General features: G+C 37.9%; 1 protein-coding gene across 1 annotated transcript in view; it reads left to right on the forward strand.

Moving 5' to 3' along the window:
- csmd3 (CUB and Sushi multiple domains 3) overlaps positions 1–20094 on the forward strand; it is a 216856-nt gene that overhangs the window by 21903 nt on the left and 174859 nt on the right. Inside the window, exon 3 of the mRNA XM_022753266.1 lies at positions 15204–15316. Within this exon, the coding sequence (XP_022608987.1) occupies positions 15204–15316 (113 nt within the window). The remainder of the gene's footprint in view (positions 1–15203; positions 15317–20094) is intronic.

Below are 20094 nucleotides of genomic sequence, written 5' to 3' on the forward strand. Positions count from 1 at the left end.
AATAGTTTGTCTGTTATTGTCTGGCAGGCTTTAGATAAGTTAAGGTCGAGGTCATCTTTCAGGTGACGCTTCTCTTGTCTTGTTCTTTCGTTCACCAACTGTAAAATTATCCTAAAGTAGAGGGTGTAATTTGCCATTTTATGTTCAAGAGGTGGAGTTGACAGTTATTATGTAAAAACTAGTTTTACATTTTTAACCATGACTTAATGTCTCCCCATTCTGTCTTTGCCAATAGATCATCATTTTTTTCAATCCTGTTGTAACTGAATCTTAACATTCTACCCATTGCAACATCAAGTTTTGCATTTTCTTTCTTTACTTGGATTTTTTTTTTTTTTTTTTTTTTTTTTTTTTTTAAAGCAAATTTCTCTGCCTTTGGGTTACCTTCAGCTCTCTGGTCACATTTGCATTTTTCGGTCTAATTATTCCAATTAAAGGAACTTAATTTCAGTTTAATTTCGTTGTGATATAATTGCAACACTTCAGGGTTTTCCTAGGCTCAATGTGCCGTTGTGGTAGTATATGGATGGGAGAAGGTATGGGAGGGTTAGAAACAAGTTCTTGCAATGAGTTTCAAACTGGATTTCCCATCATTGTGCTGAATTACAGAAAAGACTGATTAGTAAATGTCTGTTTTAGTATTTACTATGTTTCTTCTTGTATACTATTATGGTTGTGTAAGACATGTTTTAGAAGTAGCTGCGTGTTACCTTTCACTTATGTATGATCATTGGACCATAGCTCTTATAGTCCTAATAGTGACACAGGAAAAGACATTGCTTAAACTGCATTTGTATGCATTTGCAGTTTTATGCCTAACCAGTTCACTGTGCAAAACTGATCCACTGTCAAAGCATGCAAGGCATATGCAGCGGAAAGGAGCGCACTAATACTATATATATATAAAAAACATCAAATCTTTATCCCAAACCTTACTTTATTGAAGCAACAACATTAATTTAGACATTTTCTGCAGTTGAAAGCATATTACATAAGATTCAGTTGGAATATATATATATATATATATAAAATTTGAAATTATTTAGTTAGAATATGTAAATGTATCACGTTCGGGCTGGGTGAAGCAAAATCACATACAGTATAAGAGAATCAAGCTGGTGTTCAGTGCAATGAACTGTTTTCCAATGTTACAGTATATACATTACCTCAGACTTAACATGTAAATCATTAATTAATCACATAATTATGTAAAGTCATAACATGGTGTGATCATATAATCCCAATCAAATGTGATAAATTATGGAGATAATATTTTTTATTGCCCAGCCCCATAAAGTGAACCATTTGGAATTACCTCCATTTGTGTATAAATTTGTCCTAAAATATGGTAAAATCTTCATCCAAGTTACAATTATGAAAACACAACCTATTTAAACTAACAATACACAAATCATTGTATCATTCTTGTCCATATTGAAAACATCATTCAAACATTCACAGTTGTGGTGGAGGTTGGCTGGAAAAAGTATGTGAACCCCTCGGCTAATGGCATTAACGAAAGCTAAGTGGAGTCAGGAGTTATCAAACGAGGAGTCCAATCAATGAAACAAGATTGGAGGTGTGGGTTAGAGCTACTTTGACTCATTAAAAAAGAAAAACCCCAAAAAACACTTAAACATTTTGAGTTTGCTGTTCACAGGAAACAACTGCAGATTTGAAACATGCCTTGGAGGACTTATGATTAAGAATTGTTGATCTGTATGAAGCTGAAAGAGTTTAGATAATCAGTTAGACCAACTGTCTATAAATGGAGACGAGTTGGTTCTGTGGCTACTCTCCTAAGAAGTGAGCGCCTAGCTAAGCTAAGATGAATTCGAAAGGACAATGCAGGTGGAAACATTGGAACTGATTAACATCTCTGTTCATGAGTCTACCATACGCAAATCATGGTGGGTGGTTGCATGAAGCAAGCAAGAGCACCTTCACACTCCACAACACTACTGGGAAAGTGTTTTGTGGACTGATGAAACTAAGGTTTAATTGTTCGGGAAGAACATGCAGCACTATGTATGGTGTAAAAAGGGCCCTGCATACAAACATAAAAACATCATCCCAAATGTGAAGCACGGTGGAGGGAGCATCCTGATTTGGCACTTTGCTGCCTCTTGGCCTGGACAGTTCACCATCATGGATGGGAAATTGAATTCCCAAGTTTATCAAGGTATCTTACAGGATAATGTTAGGGTGGCTGTCCACCTGCTGAAGCTCAGTAGTTGGGTGATGCAGAAGGACAGTGACCATAAGCATCAAAGTAAGTCTACTACATTATTACTTCAAACGAAGAAAATCCACCTTCTGTAGTAGTTCAGTCATAGCTCAGATGTTAACCCAGTATGGCTGCTTGGGAATAACCTGAAGTGAGTCACTCAAACCATGATATCCTAAGAGTATGGCTGAGCTGAAGCAGTTCTGAAGGAAAAATTCCTACTGAATATTGTGCAGGTCTGATCTTCTACTACTGGAAGGTCTTGTTTGACGTTACTGGTGCCAAAAGAGGTTTGACCAGTTATTAAATCCAAGGGTTCACTTACTTTTTCCACCAACACTGTGAATATTTAGTGGGTATATTCAATAAAGACACAAAAAATTATAATTGCTTGTGTGATATTAGCTTAGGGACACTGCGTTTGTCTACATTTGTGACTTGGATGAAGATCAGATATGACCAATCAATGCAGAAAACCAAGTAATTGCAAAGGGTTCACATACTTTTTCTTGCTAGTGTATTTATATATGATTATGTGGTGAGGGGAGGACAGTTCTTACTTTGGCCTTTGATTATGGATATTATGTGTAATTGTAATAAGAAATGAAAATGATAGATTTTGTATAGGTATATGACAGCTAATGTCAGGCAATGCATATCAGTAGATTGATGTCTATATATATCTGCTAGGATAATATACTTGTAGTTTGACCTAATCAAACATGGTTTGATGTTCAGCAACAATGTGAATGGAGATTTTGTGTGAAGGCTGTACTTCAACTGTAGACTTAGACCAACTTTGACTGGGTTTACATTAATCTACACAAAGCTATTGTTGAATGATGACTATCACTAAACAGATATCATCTGCGGGTATTTCGCAATAAAAGCCAAACACACTTCTCTTCAGTGGAAAGCTTTTACTGTGTAAAGCATTTATTGAAACTGTTCATGGTTATAGCAGTAACTGTTTATTGCTCTGTATTTCCGGTTTCAGTTGTTTCTCCAGCATCACTGCTTTGTCCCCATAATGCAGACGATCAATGATGATGGAGTTGGGCACAAAAAAACCTTGTGGTAGATTATTAAACCAAACACAACTCCGCACACACCAGTACATCTTTCCCAGAATGTGGGAATAAATCAGCTCCATAAAATGCTTCTTTATAAAAGAAAAATAGATATTTATATAACTGTACACCTTATCTATACGTATGCAATGCTGTATGAGCTGATGGTATTTTGGTCATTAGTATGTAATATGTTGAAGATTTAGGCTCAAACTTGATAGTTAATGCAATACAGTTTTTTTTTTTTTTTTTTTTTTTTTTTTTCAATTCCTTTTGGATTTCCACTTACGGTACACAGAGGTGTTCATAGAGATGTCGGTTCAGGCTAGTGTGACGGATGGAGACTGCAATGTTATGCGGTGAAAGAAAACACAACAAAGCTAAAGATAGGGAGGTGACTGTGCAGAGTCAGTGTGTGACTGTTTTATCTACCAATGGTTTACTCAGACTGTCAGGTAATACATACAGATGAGTGACAAATTAATGGAAAAACCTGACTGAAAAATGATTGGAGAAGCAGAATGACAATGCCCTCATCCGTAGGGCATGAGGGGTCACTGAATGGTGTGATGAGTATGAAAATTTTGTGAATCACAAGCTGTGAAGCTGTGGCCTTTGCAGTCTCCAGTTTTCAACCCAGTTATGGGAGATTTTGCAGCGTCATGTTAGACAGAAGTGCTGGTTGTAAAATCGATTCTCCGATTTAAAATCAATCTTCATTTGAATAATCGGACATCGATTCATAAAACCCGAGATTGATCTTTTAATATCTATCTTTTACACTCTCTTGTGGATGTGTCACAACGAGATCTGGTCAGGTGAGCGGAGGTGTAGAGCTGCTGGAATGATGCTCCGCCACTTTTTTTTTTCTCTCAAAGTGATGAAATAAGATATCCACAGTTTGCAGAATCTGGTTGAAATGTATCTATCTGAAGAAGAGGCTTTGTGTACCTGTTCATACACAGTGTAGCCGGTGCACTGGGGTATGTTAACAATGCACATTACATCTTTTATTTCTTGAGATGCGTCTAAACTGTTGTTAAATAGAAAGTGCATGAATGTAACTGCTTTGTGTTCATTCGTAATGTATGCATGAATGCTTTTAATAATGCAATTTACAGCATTAGTTCTCTGAGAATCTCATTCATATCCAAGAAACATTGATGTTTTAATTGAAATATCTCTAACTGATGCGATATCGAATCAAATCAGGACCTTGTGAATTGAAATCGAATCGATTCAGGAAATCAGTGGCAGTACCCAGTTGTATTAGACAGTGCTGTCCACCACCATCATCAAAACACCAAATGAGGGAATATCTTTTGGAAGAATGGTGTTGATCCCTCCAGTAGAGTTCAGAGACTTATATAATGAATGCCAAGGTGCATTGAAGCAGTAACTGTTGGCACCTGGGGGCAGAACATCTTACTAAGACTCTTTATGTTGTTTTTTCCTTTAATTTGTATATCTGAATGTTTGAGTTTAGGCATAATATCTGTCTTGGATCCAGCAGAGAGCTAATTCTTATACCAAGTCACTCTGAATTGAAACAATTGAATACACATTTTATTTTTTCCCCAACAGTTTGTAGCTGCATCTGCAGAATAACATTCAAATGTCTTTTCTTAGTTTTCTAGCTCTTGAGATTTTTTTCCCCATCCTGATACTAGTCAGTGTCCATGGAAAAAGTTTTATTTTTTATGAGTTGAGTCTAGGGATGCACTGATCAATCTGCTGGTGATGGGGAAAGACAGGTTGTTGTTGTTTTGCCAGTGTGATCGGCTATGTTTGGTGACCGATTCCATGCTGGTCTTAGTTACACTCATGTACCACATGATGGTTCATGAGAGAGAGAGAGACAGAGAGAGAGAGGGAGACAGCACCCTGCACCTATAGTCAGTGTTTTATTATGAACATACAATTGAATTGTCCATTAAAGAAAAGTTAAAAAATGATTGTATCTGACAATTATAGTTCTTAAAAAGAAAATTGTAATCGACAGGTCAGACTTAAAAAAGAAAAAAAAAAAAAAGTCATCAAATCATAAATGGCAAGAAAAGAAAATTATGATTAGTGCATTGTTTGAGTCAAGTTTACCATTTTAAAAGAATGTATAGGTGTTTTGTCAAGTCATTGCAGATTAGGCTGTGTCAAGTATAGGGTTAACAATTGGCAAAACAAGAAACCAAAGATGATATTTTACTTAGACTTTTTAAATTCACATGAAGGTAATCCTACCATTCAGAGAGAAGTTGGAAAAGCACGACTTATTCTTGCTATGAGACAAAAGCAAATGGTCCAAATCTGATGGGTTTTTCCAGATCCAACCCACACATCTAAATAGAAATGTCTTCTTTGTGTTTTAGTCACACTTTTGTTTTTTCCAAGTGGTGGATATCCACCCAACATGGCACTATGTTGTGTGGCGCCAGAAAATAATAATTCCATGACAGTCTTTGCTGTGCCTCCAGGGCCCAAAATGTATGCTAGTAGAATGTCTACTCTTAGACAATTAATTCACTGCAAAACTAAAACTCACTCAGAAGAAAAGAAAAGCAAGGATTCCTACTTCGTATTTTCTTACCTTTAGTTTAACTTTGTCAAGAAAGATGCAGCACAAACTTTCCCACCTGCTCCTCCAGCATCTTGTTCTGAAAGATGCTCATTTCCATATGGCAACACCTGAAGTTGTTTTTATTTTTTGTTTTTCCTTGTTTTTCCTTCCTTCCTCTGAATGCATGTTGATGTGTTGTTCGCTCAGGTTTTACTACAGCTGGAATGATTAAGAAGGTGAACATAATGACAGGCAAACCTTTTCTCTCCTTTTCTTCCCTCTTCCAGGGTAATTATAAATAGAAACCTTGATAGAGATTAAAGAGGCCTTTAATTTATTAATGCTATTAATTAATTAAGGCAGAAATTCAGAAGGGTGCACGACAAAAGCGACAATGAATTTTTTAAATGAAAAAGAATCGATATCCCTGCGATGGACCTGATTAGTGTGTCTCCCTATTGATCTATGTATTCTCTTTGCTCTGTGAAGTTTTCCCCTCATTCCTCTTACTCGGTGCTGCACTTACCGTACGTTAAATCCCTCATACCTGAGAATGATTGGTTGAAGCACTCATTATTGTGCTGAAATTATATGTTGAGGATGGTAGACGACGGAAGGAGAGTTAGGGTAATAAAGTCTTTTATTCCACCGCTGCCTTGCACAAAAAAATGACCTCGTTATGGAGATGTTTTTGCTGCTGTCATTATACAATTGCTATGACAAGCTGAATCATGTTTTCTTGCTGCAGCTTGTGAACTTGTGATCCCTCCATCGAGATCAACTCAACTCTGACCGAAACGCTGTACCCATGCATCAGCGAAAGTTTTGCAACTGTAATAGAAAGTTTAAAAAAAAAAAAAAAAAAAAAAAAAAAAAGAGGCTCTTTTCAGGTAGTTAAAGTGACAGTCGAAGTGACAGTTTGAAACTTGACTCAGGGTCTGCTAGTATATTTCAATATTTAATATTCTAGTAGTTTTTTTTGTTCTCTCCATATTATAACTTCAACTGAATGAACAGCTGTTACTTTACTATTATTATAATAGTAATAATAACCCAATAAACTGGAATAGAGGCTTTATTACCCTAACTCTCCTTCCGTCCTCTACCATCCTCAGTTCTTAGGTCTGAAAGTGAATATTGCACATAGTAATTCAATTACTGTGTTTGCAGTGTACAGACCTCTGTCTGCTTCCTCCTTAGCAATTAATGAGCTAGCTGATCTTTTAGTTCTATATAAAAATTCAGAGATAATCGATTTAGGTGACTTGACTTGGCTGAGCTTTACTTCTGATTATCTAAAAGACGTCTTGTGAAAACTTCTCAGTTAGTTTTAAATGCAGACAAATCTCAATTTGTTTTTCTCCAGAGCCAAAAATATTCATTTGAATAATCTCATCCTCCCCACTAAGCGGCACCAATATTGAAAGTGTCATGGTATACAAATACCTTGGCATCTGGATTGATGAGAGGTTATCCTTTTTAAAAATCATGTATCAAACTTGGTGCATAAATTAAGGCAAACGATCAGCTTTTACTTTACGAATAAATCCTGCTTCCCATTGCATTGTAGAAAAAACCTTGTTGAGGCAACTTTTTCATCAGTTTTATCTCATGGTGACATCTTGTACAGGCATGCAACTCTAAAGCCCCTTGATGCCGTCTACCAATCTAAAGGTTCATTACTGGTGATTCTTGTGTCACTCATTGCATCCTGTACAAAAAGGTTGGGTGGTCCTCTCCGTCTGAGAGGTGCGATTTGCATACATATTTGTTTTTTTACAAGGCCCTTTTTTGGAAAGCTGCCTTCATATATTACTTTCATGTCAGTTTGGTTCACTGGACCACATTACACCAGGACTAATGACTGGCTTATGCTCTATGTCCCTCAAGTTCACACTTAGCTTGGAAGAATTGCTTATGCACCAACCACCTTTTTAATTGATGTACTTCTTTCAAGTTGCATTTTTATTATTTTGTATCTACTCGACATCATTGTAAATGAGGGCTTCGCCCTCAGTGGTTTTCGAGTTTGAATAAGGACATAATAATAAATAATAATAATAATGACAGTATAATATTTCAAGGGTGGTTGAGCACTGTTAGAGTAAGAATTTCATTGGCTTGGTTTAATGTTGATAGTGGTCCTCTCTGGATGGAGGTTTCAGGTAATTTTAGTATGTGTAGGTTTCCTCCCATTATCAAAGAGACCAGAGGGAACAGGTCTCCACACTAAAGAACACTGAGTACCAAGCACTGCTCCTCAAATCTTACTGAGGAACAATGTTTGTCATGGATTGCCTGATGTTTGCCTTACCTGGCAAATAAGTCAGAAAATCCTTTTTGGGATATTGAATTTTTTTCTATGTATCCCCTGAATATCAAACATTATACAGAGTGAGACAAAGCTGTTCGTCAGCTTAATCAAAACTTTCTAAATAGAAGACATGAAAACATGAAAGGTAAATAAAAGGAAACAGAAGACCCAGTAGATATCTGACAGAGGTTGTATTGTAGTTGTGGCAGGGAGGGGGGAGTGACATGTAACAAAGGGCCTTGGGTCAGACTCGAGCCCGTGCCACTGTGGTTAAGACTGAGACTTTATGGTATGCACTCTACCAGGTGGGCCACCAGGGCGAAAGCAATTCTTGTGTTAATTTCTGCTTCAGTTAACAAAGCTGTTTCTTATTATACAGGTTTAGTATTCTTGTTCATTTTTGTCAACCAATGGTAGAAATATTCGCCTGAATCTTGTGTTCATGCAGTGTTCTGCATGAGGTTTAGTATTTGATATTCTGACAGTTTGCAGCTTTTGTCCTATTATCTGTCAGACCTATCAAAATCTTTGTCTCTGTCCCTTTCTGAAAATCCTACTGTGTTCTTTCTGGTCGTTCCCCTCCTCTGAAAAACTCCAAAATTGTATGTTTTTTTTAAGCAGCCACAAAATGTGCAAAAAGGTCACAAGCTAGGCATGGTTAGTAATTATCCTTTTCTCCTGCAGCTTTGCTTTCAAAGTATGCCAGGCTCGCACTGTGTGGAGATCTGTTGTCAAATGTGAATGCAAATGTAACAGTGAAGGTCAAATTTAGAAACATACATATGTACACAGCATAGTCTCTATCTAGAGCTTTAAATCACTTTAGATTAAGTTTGTCACCAATTCAAATTTAAAACATCTAACAAATGTTTTAATAGTAAACCAGGTGAAGCTCATACTATAACTTCTGTTACTTCTGAGGTTACATTGCATGCATAAATCGTACCGTATCGTAAGTTTTATTTATTTTTTTGGATAGCTGACAATACAGAAATAACAGAAGTTAACTGAACTCAGCCTGACATTCACCTTACATATTTTACCACCCTCAAACCTCTGAATCAATTTTCAGGTATCACACAGACTTTTAACTCTTTAACTCCTTCAACTCTGACTCTTAACCTGTGTGTTTCATATATTGCTACTCTCTTGTTATGCCCTGTGATAAAATCCTTGAGCCTGAACAGTACTAGTCATGGAACAAGTGGTGCCACTAGTGTCAAGTGGCTGGGTCTACATTGTCTATTCTTACACAGAGAACAGAGTGCAGACAGTGGAAGTGCAGTGCAGAAATATTATGCTGCTGGCTACCGTCAACTTAGATACTAAAGAAAGAAGGTTGTTTTGTTGGCACATAGTGAACAGAATTGTCTATAACAGTCCAAGTGGAGTTGTTTGACACAGTGAGAGGGTGAAGGATATTTAAATTAAGTAATAAACACTATTAAATGCATAAAAATAAATAACAAAAATTTGTAGGCCATGACTCTTGTACTACATATCACTTTCCAAATAAGTAGCACAAGGTTTTATGAAATAAAAGTGGTATTAATGGTTGTTCAGTGCTTTTATTATTTATCTGCACCAGCCTTTGTCACCTCCAACGTGGATGAGCTAAATCGAATCCAGGCTTGGTCTGTCTTCTCTTCTTTTCCCAAATATACCAGAACACCATATAGATGGCATAAATGGTGGAGAAATAGAGGATTAATTATCCTTTTAATTACCTTTTTGTCAGCACACCTGTGAACAAATTACAGTTTTTGAGTTGAAATCCTGGCTTATATTTATCCCAGTTTTGTTTTTGCATTAGGCACCAGGCCTATTCACATCTGGGAAACTACTTGCATTTGCATGATACTGTAGACAATGACAATGAGATACTGTGCAAACCTAAAACATGAGTCGCACACTAGACAGAGAGAGAAGGATATTAACTTTCTGACCATTCACCAGACTTTCTCCATATTACATTTCCTTTGCAATTCAAGAAATTACATTTATGTTCATTCTTCACTCTTATTAGACAGAGAAGAACCAAGAATGAATTAATTGATGGGATGATTTGACCTTTATTACTGCAGTTATTAAAAAGAAATGTCAGAATCTGTGGATGCTTTAATGAGTTAGGACATGTCAGTGCAAAATAAGTCTATTAATCATCCCCTGCTGTTTTTCCATTTGTTTAAAGAGACGACCGGCAGGAAGGCCATTATTCACCTTAGTAAGTAACAAGCCTTACTTTGCTGTGTCTAACAATAAACTAAAGGCGAGTGGTTCGCTTTAATTGTTACGACTGATCTTACCAAGTAAGTGACACTTAAGTTCTCCCCCCCCCCCTTTGTTTTCGTTCTTTCGTCTTGTGTCACAGGATCCACAAAGAGGCTAAGAGCAGTGTAGCAACAAGGAGAGGTGGGCAGAGATGAACAAAGAGTTTCAAAGAGGCAAAATGACACAAACGGTGAATCAGTAAGACAGGAAAAGTAACTGTGAATATGAGCAACCTCATGCAACGAGAAAGTGAGTGAAGAGCTAGAGTGACAGGAAGAACTAGTGCAACACAGAGGGAAAGACAGATGGAGGTAGAGAGACAGCGAGTCAGACAAATAGAGGTACATCATTCCTGTCTCTCTCTCTCTCTCTCTCTCTCTCTCTCTCTCTCCTCTCTCTATGGCACGCCGCTACTGTGACACTCTAATCAGATGGCAGGAATGCTTGACAGCTACCTTCGGGGCTGATGTAGTGTCTTCAGGTGGAAGGAAAGGCTGCATCTGTCCAGGCAATCATTTGCACTCTGTTCCCAGGCACATGTAGTCATTCTGTTGCCACTGGTGTTGCTTTGATCCTTAAAGTGCGGATGCCATAGCTGCTCAGACTGCAGGCATCTCTAGACCCATTCTGACATTTTCGGTTGACCTGTTGGATTCCACTACAGATGCAGAACACCTGTTTTCTATGTGACTCACGCTTGTAGCACTTAATTTGTACTTGTAGAGCTGCGTAAAGTTTAATTTAGTATGACTTTTTTTTTTATGAATAGGCTTTGATCAAATTTATAAAAGTTCCATATTACTCATGCCTGAAGGAAGTCATAATTACTGTGCTGTTGTGACTTCACAAATGTTTGTTTTTGAACAGGCTTTGATCAAATCCATAAAATCATTTTCGTGCAAGTAATTTTGTTCCAACTCTGTGACCTCTGATGCACCAGCTGTCACCATCACAGGTCAAAATAAACAATGTTACTGACTGGCCAAGAGTGAGACTGCATTATTTACAGTGGATGACCTTGTTTTTGCTGGATTTGAAATTACCGCACCAAATTATTATATATTTTAGTCCAAACACTTTTCTGTACTTGTTAAACCATTCCCTTTCACCCCAACATACAGTAGCTGCATTATACAGTTATACATACAGATCTTCTTAAGCTTCAACAGTGGTTTTGTCTCCTTAGTTTGCTTAAATGTAACTGTATTCATTGGATTTAGTGTACTCTTAATCCTCTTTTCCTTATGTGCAAATTGTCTACCACCTTTTAAAAAAGTTATATATAGCAGGTCTGTGGATGTTCTTGATTAAAATTAGCTTTCCTATCAGTTCACACCATATTCCAGTGAACCAACAAAGGCTTTTGTAGTGAGCTAGAATAAGTAAATTAAATGCAAGTGTGTGTCAGATTGCCAGATGGGTTAGAGAGGTTAAAAATGCTATTTCTACGGTTATAGTTTCAAACACACTTATGACAGACATTACAGTGTCTGTCCTTTTTACTAAACTTTTATTTCTTGTTGCATGTTCATCTTGACTGTGATGCCTTGAACTGCTGTATTTCTGAAAATGAAATTCCCTTGTGAGTCTGGCCTACCTCCCAAAGTCAGATTAGAGCATAATCCGGTATTTAACATGTCTTTTTTTTGTACAATCTCAAATGGAATTGGGATTTAATTTGTAGACTTGTGTCTCATATCTAAGTCACAAGCTCCTTGTGTCTGAGAAGACAGCAGGCCCCATGGTATTTATTTGTTAATGACATTTTCCAGCCATTCACCTGATGCTCCTGTTGCCAAAGCAACAGGCAGCAGTGAATACCAGATGATGGAGATCTCTTTGTCTCCTCTTTGTCAGACATACTTAGGCAGAATGTGCATCTTTGTTTTAAACAAATTGAGAAAATTCCTTCTAAAATTTTTTTTAGGAAGCTCTTATATAAAATAGTATGTCCATGTATTTTCCAAATGCCGCAGCCAAGTCATACAATGTAGAAGACAAATTCAGAGTTATTGTTTTTTAGGCAGCCTGTTCAGATATTGTTTTCAGGTTTTAATTATTCCTGCATCATCCTGACCAGTATGACTTAAGACATGACCTGTTTCAATCAGAAACAAGTGTGGGAGTACAGACAAACTCTGTTTAGTCTGCCACCTTCTAATCCTTCTCACTGATAGCCTGAGAAAATATGTCTTCCCTTCATGTAGGCCTTCACTAACACCATGACATCCTTATTTCCTTGCTGTTTTGTGCTATGATGACAACAGTGCAATCGAAGAAAGGATTTAGTCTGGTGAGGCTTGGAACATGGGTCTGAGTTTCAGTTTGGCAGAGCTAAGCTTTTTCCGCAGTCACCTTGCTTTGGAAATGAAAAAATGTTTTCTCTTTATTTCAGGTGGTTGTAGGAAAAGAAATACCTACAACTTTAGTTCATCGAGCCTAATTCGTCACATTAACCTAATATATGTTGCCATAAACACTTTATTTACTATTTATAATTCCTTTCCCATCTTTGTTTCTCTGTATAACATGTTGCCATAGCAGCATATATTCTGTTCACTGTCTTGATTGTCAGTGCTGCAACACAAAGTGAAGAGTTTCCTCAACTTTTTGATTCATGGACAAACTAATCCACTATTCATTTGTCCCACTTCTTCAGTAACCATTTCAGGTCAAAGCTTTTTAGTGTTATTATGCAACTGCATTGCACTCATCTTGATGGGTGCCATCGACCTCTGTGTAAGCATGTTCTCTACAGCCACTGATTGTTCTGCTCTTTTCTGTTCAACTCAGCCAATAATTAGTTTCCCCATGGATCCACCGCTCGCTGACTTGGGGTACGCAGGCAATTCTAAAGACTACCCAGCTAGACATCAAGCTATGATTCATTGAAAATATATATTTCCTATAAGGAAATGGCACTGTGGACCCGTTTATTTCCGTTTCTCCTGTTGGAATGGCACTGAGACATAGTTCTGTTGCGAAAGAAAGGTTAAGAGCTTGTTTGTTACGTGCCACAGCAGCAGGCCAGAGAGAAAGGCCAGGGTCACACACTTGTCTTTTCAATTCGACTTTCCTGAACAGAAGCACAGAACAAAAGTCACACCAAACTGACTTGTCCACACACCTGACATTTTCATGTGAACTCTGACTGCAACTATGTTTGAGGTTTCTAATAATCCCCTAAGTGTGAGAGAATCCTTTAATATTTTTCTTGTTCAGAATGTTGTCAGTCCCTGTGCAGAGAGGAGTGTTTCCTATAGCTGTTTCTCCACTCTCAGACTCCACTCTTACATTATGACTAGTTTGGATATTGCCTAACCAAATGTCACTAACCGTTCAAAACAATAAGTAAAACGATAAAAAGTGACAAAAATAGTTTCAGTGCTACCTCTCTCCCCTGTGTTTGCTGTTTTATTTATTTTTTTATTTAAGCACTCCAACAAAGACTTTTGTTGTGATGCACAAGCTTGCCCTCATTTTTAATTAACCATGATAGCATGCAAATTCAATACAATGCTCTTGTGTGTGATTAAGCTTTTAACAAGGTCACATTTCAAGATCTGTTTCCTCATAAATGTATTCAAAATTTCATCATGTGGCAATTGACTGCTGTGCTGTACCTGTGACAAAGGGTAATTATTTACTGCAAGGACCAGCACAGTTCACAGTGCTGTAATTGGAAACTCTATTGAAGCTGTAAATACAGCACCCTCTTCTTTGCTGTCACTGGGGGAATTTCAGTTTCTGCACATTTGGCCTACTACAGACACTATTCACTAGGCTTATTGTCAAGTAGAGGTTCAGTCACACAAACAGCCCCAAAACTAGCAATGGAAAATAACAAGAGAAAATGAGACGGCAGTAGAAAAGGAGACATTCTGTTTCATGCACAAGTTCTGTTCATGCCACACTGCCTGGCTTACAGCAGTGGAAGGTCGATAGAACATCAGCAACTGCCGCTGAGGAATGGTCAGCAACACATCTTGTTTACGACGTCGTGAAAGTAAATGGATTTGTTTGGATCTGCACCTAATTTGAAATGCTGTAATGAAGCAGTCTGTTACAATGCAGCTGCCAGCCCTCAAAGACCATCGAACAATAGAGAAGGTTCTCGCTTGGGTTTTGATTATATAGTACACAGTATATTATTGGTCGACAAATTGTATTACAATTCACCGAGCAGTTCTGTTTTATTAGACACAAAATGCTACAGCGCACAAACTCTCTGGTGGTCTGAAGTTTGAGGTCTTTTTTGTGAGAGCTATGTTGGCGAACAGTTTTATCTTTGCATTGCTGCATTTTAGTGCGCACATCTCTCAACAAGAATTTATAAATTTGCAGTCAGCCACTTCATCTGGTGGCCTCTCTGATTTAAATAGAGTTTCGACAGATGTTTAACAGACCTAGGTAGTGTTTAGGTTTCTGCTTCACAACTTTTCAACTGCGTTGTCTGTTTGAATCATTATAATATAAATAGAAATAAATGTAGTCACAAGAGAGAACAATAACATCCATTGCTCGAGGTTAAATGCTCCTGAAATTGTGTGCATGTGAAATCCGTAAAAGGCAATTGTTTAACAGTGATTATTTTACAGTTTATAACAGAGGTCATTATATAGATTTGACTAAAACATTTGTCTTACATTTAATAAGTCTCAGGTACAGCTGCATGTAATGTAACTTTTTATTCTTATTAGGATATAAATGTGATGGTATAAATGAAACCACATGTTCAGTTTTGGCCTCTCGTTCTCTTTTCTGCAGGTTAACAGGATTTACCATCCCTCCACCTGTTACCAGTTCTGGTTCCATTTTTTCACTGAGGCTTACCAGTGACTTTGCAGTAAGCGCTCATGGATTTAAGGCAGCTTATGAAGGTAAGAAAATAATTATTTTTTGCTCTTTGTCTTTTACAGTAGTACATTAGTAATGGCCATTTTTATGACATATGAAAGAAATTATGGAATTTAAGTGAGAGGCTATGATTAGGACAGCTCTTCATAAACTGGGTCTTCACTTAGAAGAAAAATCCATCTGCCAGGAGAAGTAGACACCATTTATTCTTAAGAGAGGTATGTGCGATCACACTTACTCCACCTGATTTCCTGTAGGACTTCCACTGTTGAGTTATGGAAACATTAGGTACCTCAATTAAGCAAATTAATCCCATATTTTCCAAATCAACATCCCTCCCCCCAAAGTCCTGAACCTTTTCTGCGACTCCAGAGGTGCATCTGAAATTGCATGGCAGATGGCGATGGGAATTAGTTGAACTAATGGATGTACCGAGTTATCTGTGTCGAAGTAGAGCTGGGTGCAGCAGGGAGCTGTCTAAATATGAACTATCCTTGTGTGACCATCTCGCTCACCCCTACTCTTTTCCCCTCTGCTTTTCTTGTGAACTCCATCTCTCATCCATCTCTCATTCATTTTCATCTTTTTTATGATATGGTTTGTGTTTTGTCTTAACCTTTCCTTTCTCATTTTATTTTCCTCCTTTCCTCCTTTCCTTCTACCTCCTATCCATTTGCTGCTTGCCTGCACCTCTCTTCCTCTCCACTCCCAAGACCCTTCGGTTCTTTCGATTTCTTTACTTTCTGTTCCCATACCTTCTGCATTAACAGGCTGACTCCATCCTCCAGGCTTGCTTCTCCTCCCTTCCATGATGTCCTTTTCCATCCCCCTTTACCCCCCCTCATCTTTCCACCTGCCCCAGACCTGGCCAGACCAGGACCTCTCCCCTCTCCATCTGCCCATTTGTGCTCTTTCTCTATGTCTTTTGCTCTGTTTCTCTCCCTCTGCTGTCACCCTCTCTCTCTTTCTCCCCGAGTCTCCAGTGGGGGACTTGGTGGAATTAGCCTCCATCTTTTGCCTGTGTAATCTTCAACAGAATTTCATGCTGATTTGGATGTTAATCACATTTTGTTACACATGATGCACAGATATATTCCATTACTCAGTACTGAGGAGTAATAAGGACAGTGGAGAGTATTTTCCAATAAGGACAAAAGGGGATGTTATAACAGCACAATTTATTTTGTGGCCATCCAGTTGTGTTGTTGTATTGTCCCTTTTTAATGTGTGGGAGCTGCATGGATAAAGGATTGTAGCCAAAGCTGTGGTGTGGTAATACCTAGATCAAGCATGTACAGCTAGGTTTCTTATGCCTATCATTCATTCTTTAATAGCCTGATGTTACAACACGGTGCAGAGCGCACAGCATAAATATTTAAACGACTATCTAAGTATGGTATTGCTTACTCAAGCCTCTACAGTTGTTCCCCCAGAAATCTTGGTATGATGGTGCTATCAATTTTAAAAGTGTATTACCAACCTATTGTTGTGTGTTCTATAGGATAATTGCATAAAATGTGAATGTAACACTCTATTTTGGATGTGCAATGATGGTGCAACAGTACATTATGGTGGTGGAATTTAATAAGGATTGTCAGTAAGAAAGTAACTTGGTATCATCGCCATCTTAACTGAAAACCCAACTGCTGGACTATCATTATAAATTTCCATTATTTTCAGTCAGTGACCTCTGTGACTGACGCATATAAAACATAAACATATTCAATTCACTTATCCATAATGTATTAATTTTCAAAGCATTGCATCTCACTGCCACCACTGTATATGTATCTTTCTCTCTTGTTATGCCGATATGGTTAGCTAAATCTTACACATGAATATGTATGTGCTGCTCATTCTCATGACTGAAAATGCGTGATGCTTGTAGACTCTCACAGATGATTGAATCATGACTGCAATTAAGTGGATTTGAATCTGCATGCATATGAAGGACACAGTGAAGGACGCGACAAGATGGAATCTAATTTCTGGACGGCCTGTCAATCTTTTGTCAAGTCTGTTGGACTGAAAATCCAGTTCTAATGTTCTGTGAATTTTAGTCCTTATTAGTGCCTAGCTTTCCAATGGATCGAGTTATGCTGCAGCTGTACACCATACATGTACCAAGCTGGGGGTATTGCTATCTGCTTGCCCCTTTGTTGAAAGTTGTGTATTAGCAACAAAAACATGCCTATCTAAAACCTGCCTCTATGTCATTTCAACCTGCCCTTGTTTTTGGAAAACTCTTTGAAAGACAGCTGATCCATAAAACATAATTTTATCGTTTCTCCCCAAATAATTTCATTTGTCCCTTTGTGGCAATGCAGACTCTCCACTGTGCTGGAAAAGTACTTGTATGCGTGTGCGTGCGTGCGTGCATGCATGTATGAGCATGTGTTGTTTACCAGATGCTTTGCCCTGTGGTCTAACATGGGTTCAGTCAATACTCTTTTTCCTGCCTGCACGAAAATCCTGCTCAGCAGCCAGTCAAGCAGCCAGCTAGGAAGCCAGACAGGCAGTCTACACAGGCAGCTCCTGTGGGGAAAGTGTGCTGCTTGTGTGCTCACAAACACTGCCACTCCGTCAAACTTCCATCTTCTTCAAAGGGCTACAAAGTCATTAGATATACAGGCGAAATAAATAGCTCAGCCCCAGAGGAATCTTGCACCCAACTACCTCATTTACTAGTTCACATAACTCACTCGTTACACTGTGATGAGGGATAAAGCAAGACAGTGTCACTCCCACTGTCTGAATGTAACTGAAGGTAAAAATTGTGGATGCTGGCTTGTTATGATGAATCCTGTGGTATTTTCACTTTTTCTGTGCATGTTAGTTTTCCAAGATAGTGTATGTGTTGATGTCCACATTTTTTGTGGCGATTCAAAACACGGAGCGGTTTTCTACTCTTTTTAGATCACAGAAATGTCAGAGAGATTTCACTAGGTTGAAACACTCTGCAGCATCATATAAATGTTGTTTGTATTTAGTTTACTTTGGCATCCCAAATAATATTTGTTGTGTATTATGATGTTAAGCACCATATGCGTTATTTTGAACTAAGGCTATATTTTGCAGATAAGGTGATTCTTTGTTGGATTAAGTACTCCACCGGCATTGTATTAGTGTTGTTTGCATCTATTTTCCCACCCTGAAGTCAAGTTTGTACAGGTTTTCATTAGGTTTAGCTTCAGCACAGCCCCTGGTGTGTTTAGGAGCAGCTGTTTTCCCAAGGTTCAGTTATATCAACAATTTATTTAGGGTCCTCCAGACAGCAGCACTTGTTAGCTCAGGGCTAACACTGTGTCTAAAACACTTGATTTCTGTAGGGGTTCTTCAAACCCTCATAAAAGTAGAAATCCTAATTCAATGTTAAGTACAGTTATTCATAGTACTTCTTTTCACCACTTTCACAGTCAGATTTGCAGCTACTGTAGCTGCAACTGAAGCACAGTTTTATTTTGCCCACAATGAGAGGCCTTATCCAAAATTTGCTTCAAATATTTGCAACACATCCTGTGAATTAATGCAAGGGCCATGTCTGCCTGAGACATTAGTTATGACTTTCCATACACCAAAGGGCAATGAGTCAGTGCTGCTATAATTACAGATGGGATGCATCTGTTACTTTTTAATTAGTGACCCAGGATGAGTTTCTCAAAACATTTACTCGTAAAAGCGGGTATTTTGTTTCTCTGTGTAGTTTGTACGGCAGCTGCCAGAAAGTAATGATTACAGCAATGAATGCCTGATCGTTACCATAAGTTAATTTGATGGTAATATTTTGAATGGAGGTCAGGTTGGGGAATCTGTAAATCAGAACCACCATGCACATGACCTTTCACTAAAAACCTGTGCAGCATGCTACACAATTACTATTGTGGTAGGTAAGAAATTCATATTTCTGCTTAAGTCTGAGCTTTGACTGTATCATACCCTTGCACAGAAAAACAATATAAAGGGCAGTTGTGTTACTTAGAAAATGTGGTGTCATCCTGGAAAATAATTTATGTTATCACATCTGCCTGATGTCCCAGCAACATCTGGCAGCTGAAATTAGAGCTCTGTTCAGGGGCAAGCTGAGGTTCACAGTGTACAGACTGCTTGATATGTGTAACACCCTCAAAAGTGCATGAAGTTCTGAGTGTTTGACTTTACTCTTGTACTTTAGTACTTATACTTAATACCATATCTCAGATTGGGGGAAAAAAAAAAAAAAAATAATAATTTTTAACTGAAGTTTGGAAAACAATTCAAAGAAGTTTACTCGTTCTTGCAAATATTCATGAAAGAAGAGATGGTACCAGTAGTTTACATCAAAGCCACCTAATAGGTACAGACACTTCACCCTCTGCTAGTTTTGTATTTTTAACTTTGACGCACTGAAGTTTTTTGACAGGCCTACATTACATTTGTGCTGTGGTAGTAAAAGGAAAAGGCTGAGTTTTCAATTCCAGGGTCACATATTTAACATAATAGTTCTTTTCCCTCTATGGTTCCCTAAGCTGAGGTGGTTCCATGGTCCAATTCCACTTATATTGCAAAAGTTGCTTCCTGTACTTATATTATGATACGGAAGATTTGGATTTCATCCTCTAGAGAGGAAAGCTTGCGATATATAGATCCAGATTATTTTTCAAAGGCTTAACCATGCTATTATATAATACAAATGCTTCTAATAAAGTACATGAAGAGTCACTGAAGTGTTTGATATGAAAATTATTGAATTGAATCATATGCTTTGGCCTTTGCAGTCATCAGATCTCAACCCAGCACATGTGTTAATAGCATTGTATACACT

The sequence above is a fragment of the Seriola dumerili genome, unplaced genomic scaffold (genome assembly GCF_002260705.1).
Source record: "Seriola dumerili isolate Sdu_G_001 unplaced genomic scaffold, Sdu_1.0 BDQW01000191.1, whole genome shotgun sequence".
NCBI lineage: Eukaryota > Metazoa > Chordata > Actinopteri > Carangiformes > Carangidae > Seriola > Seriola dumerili.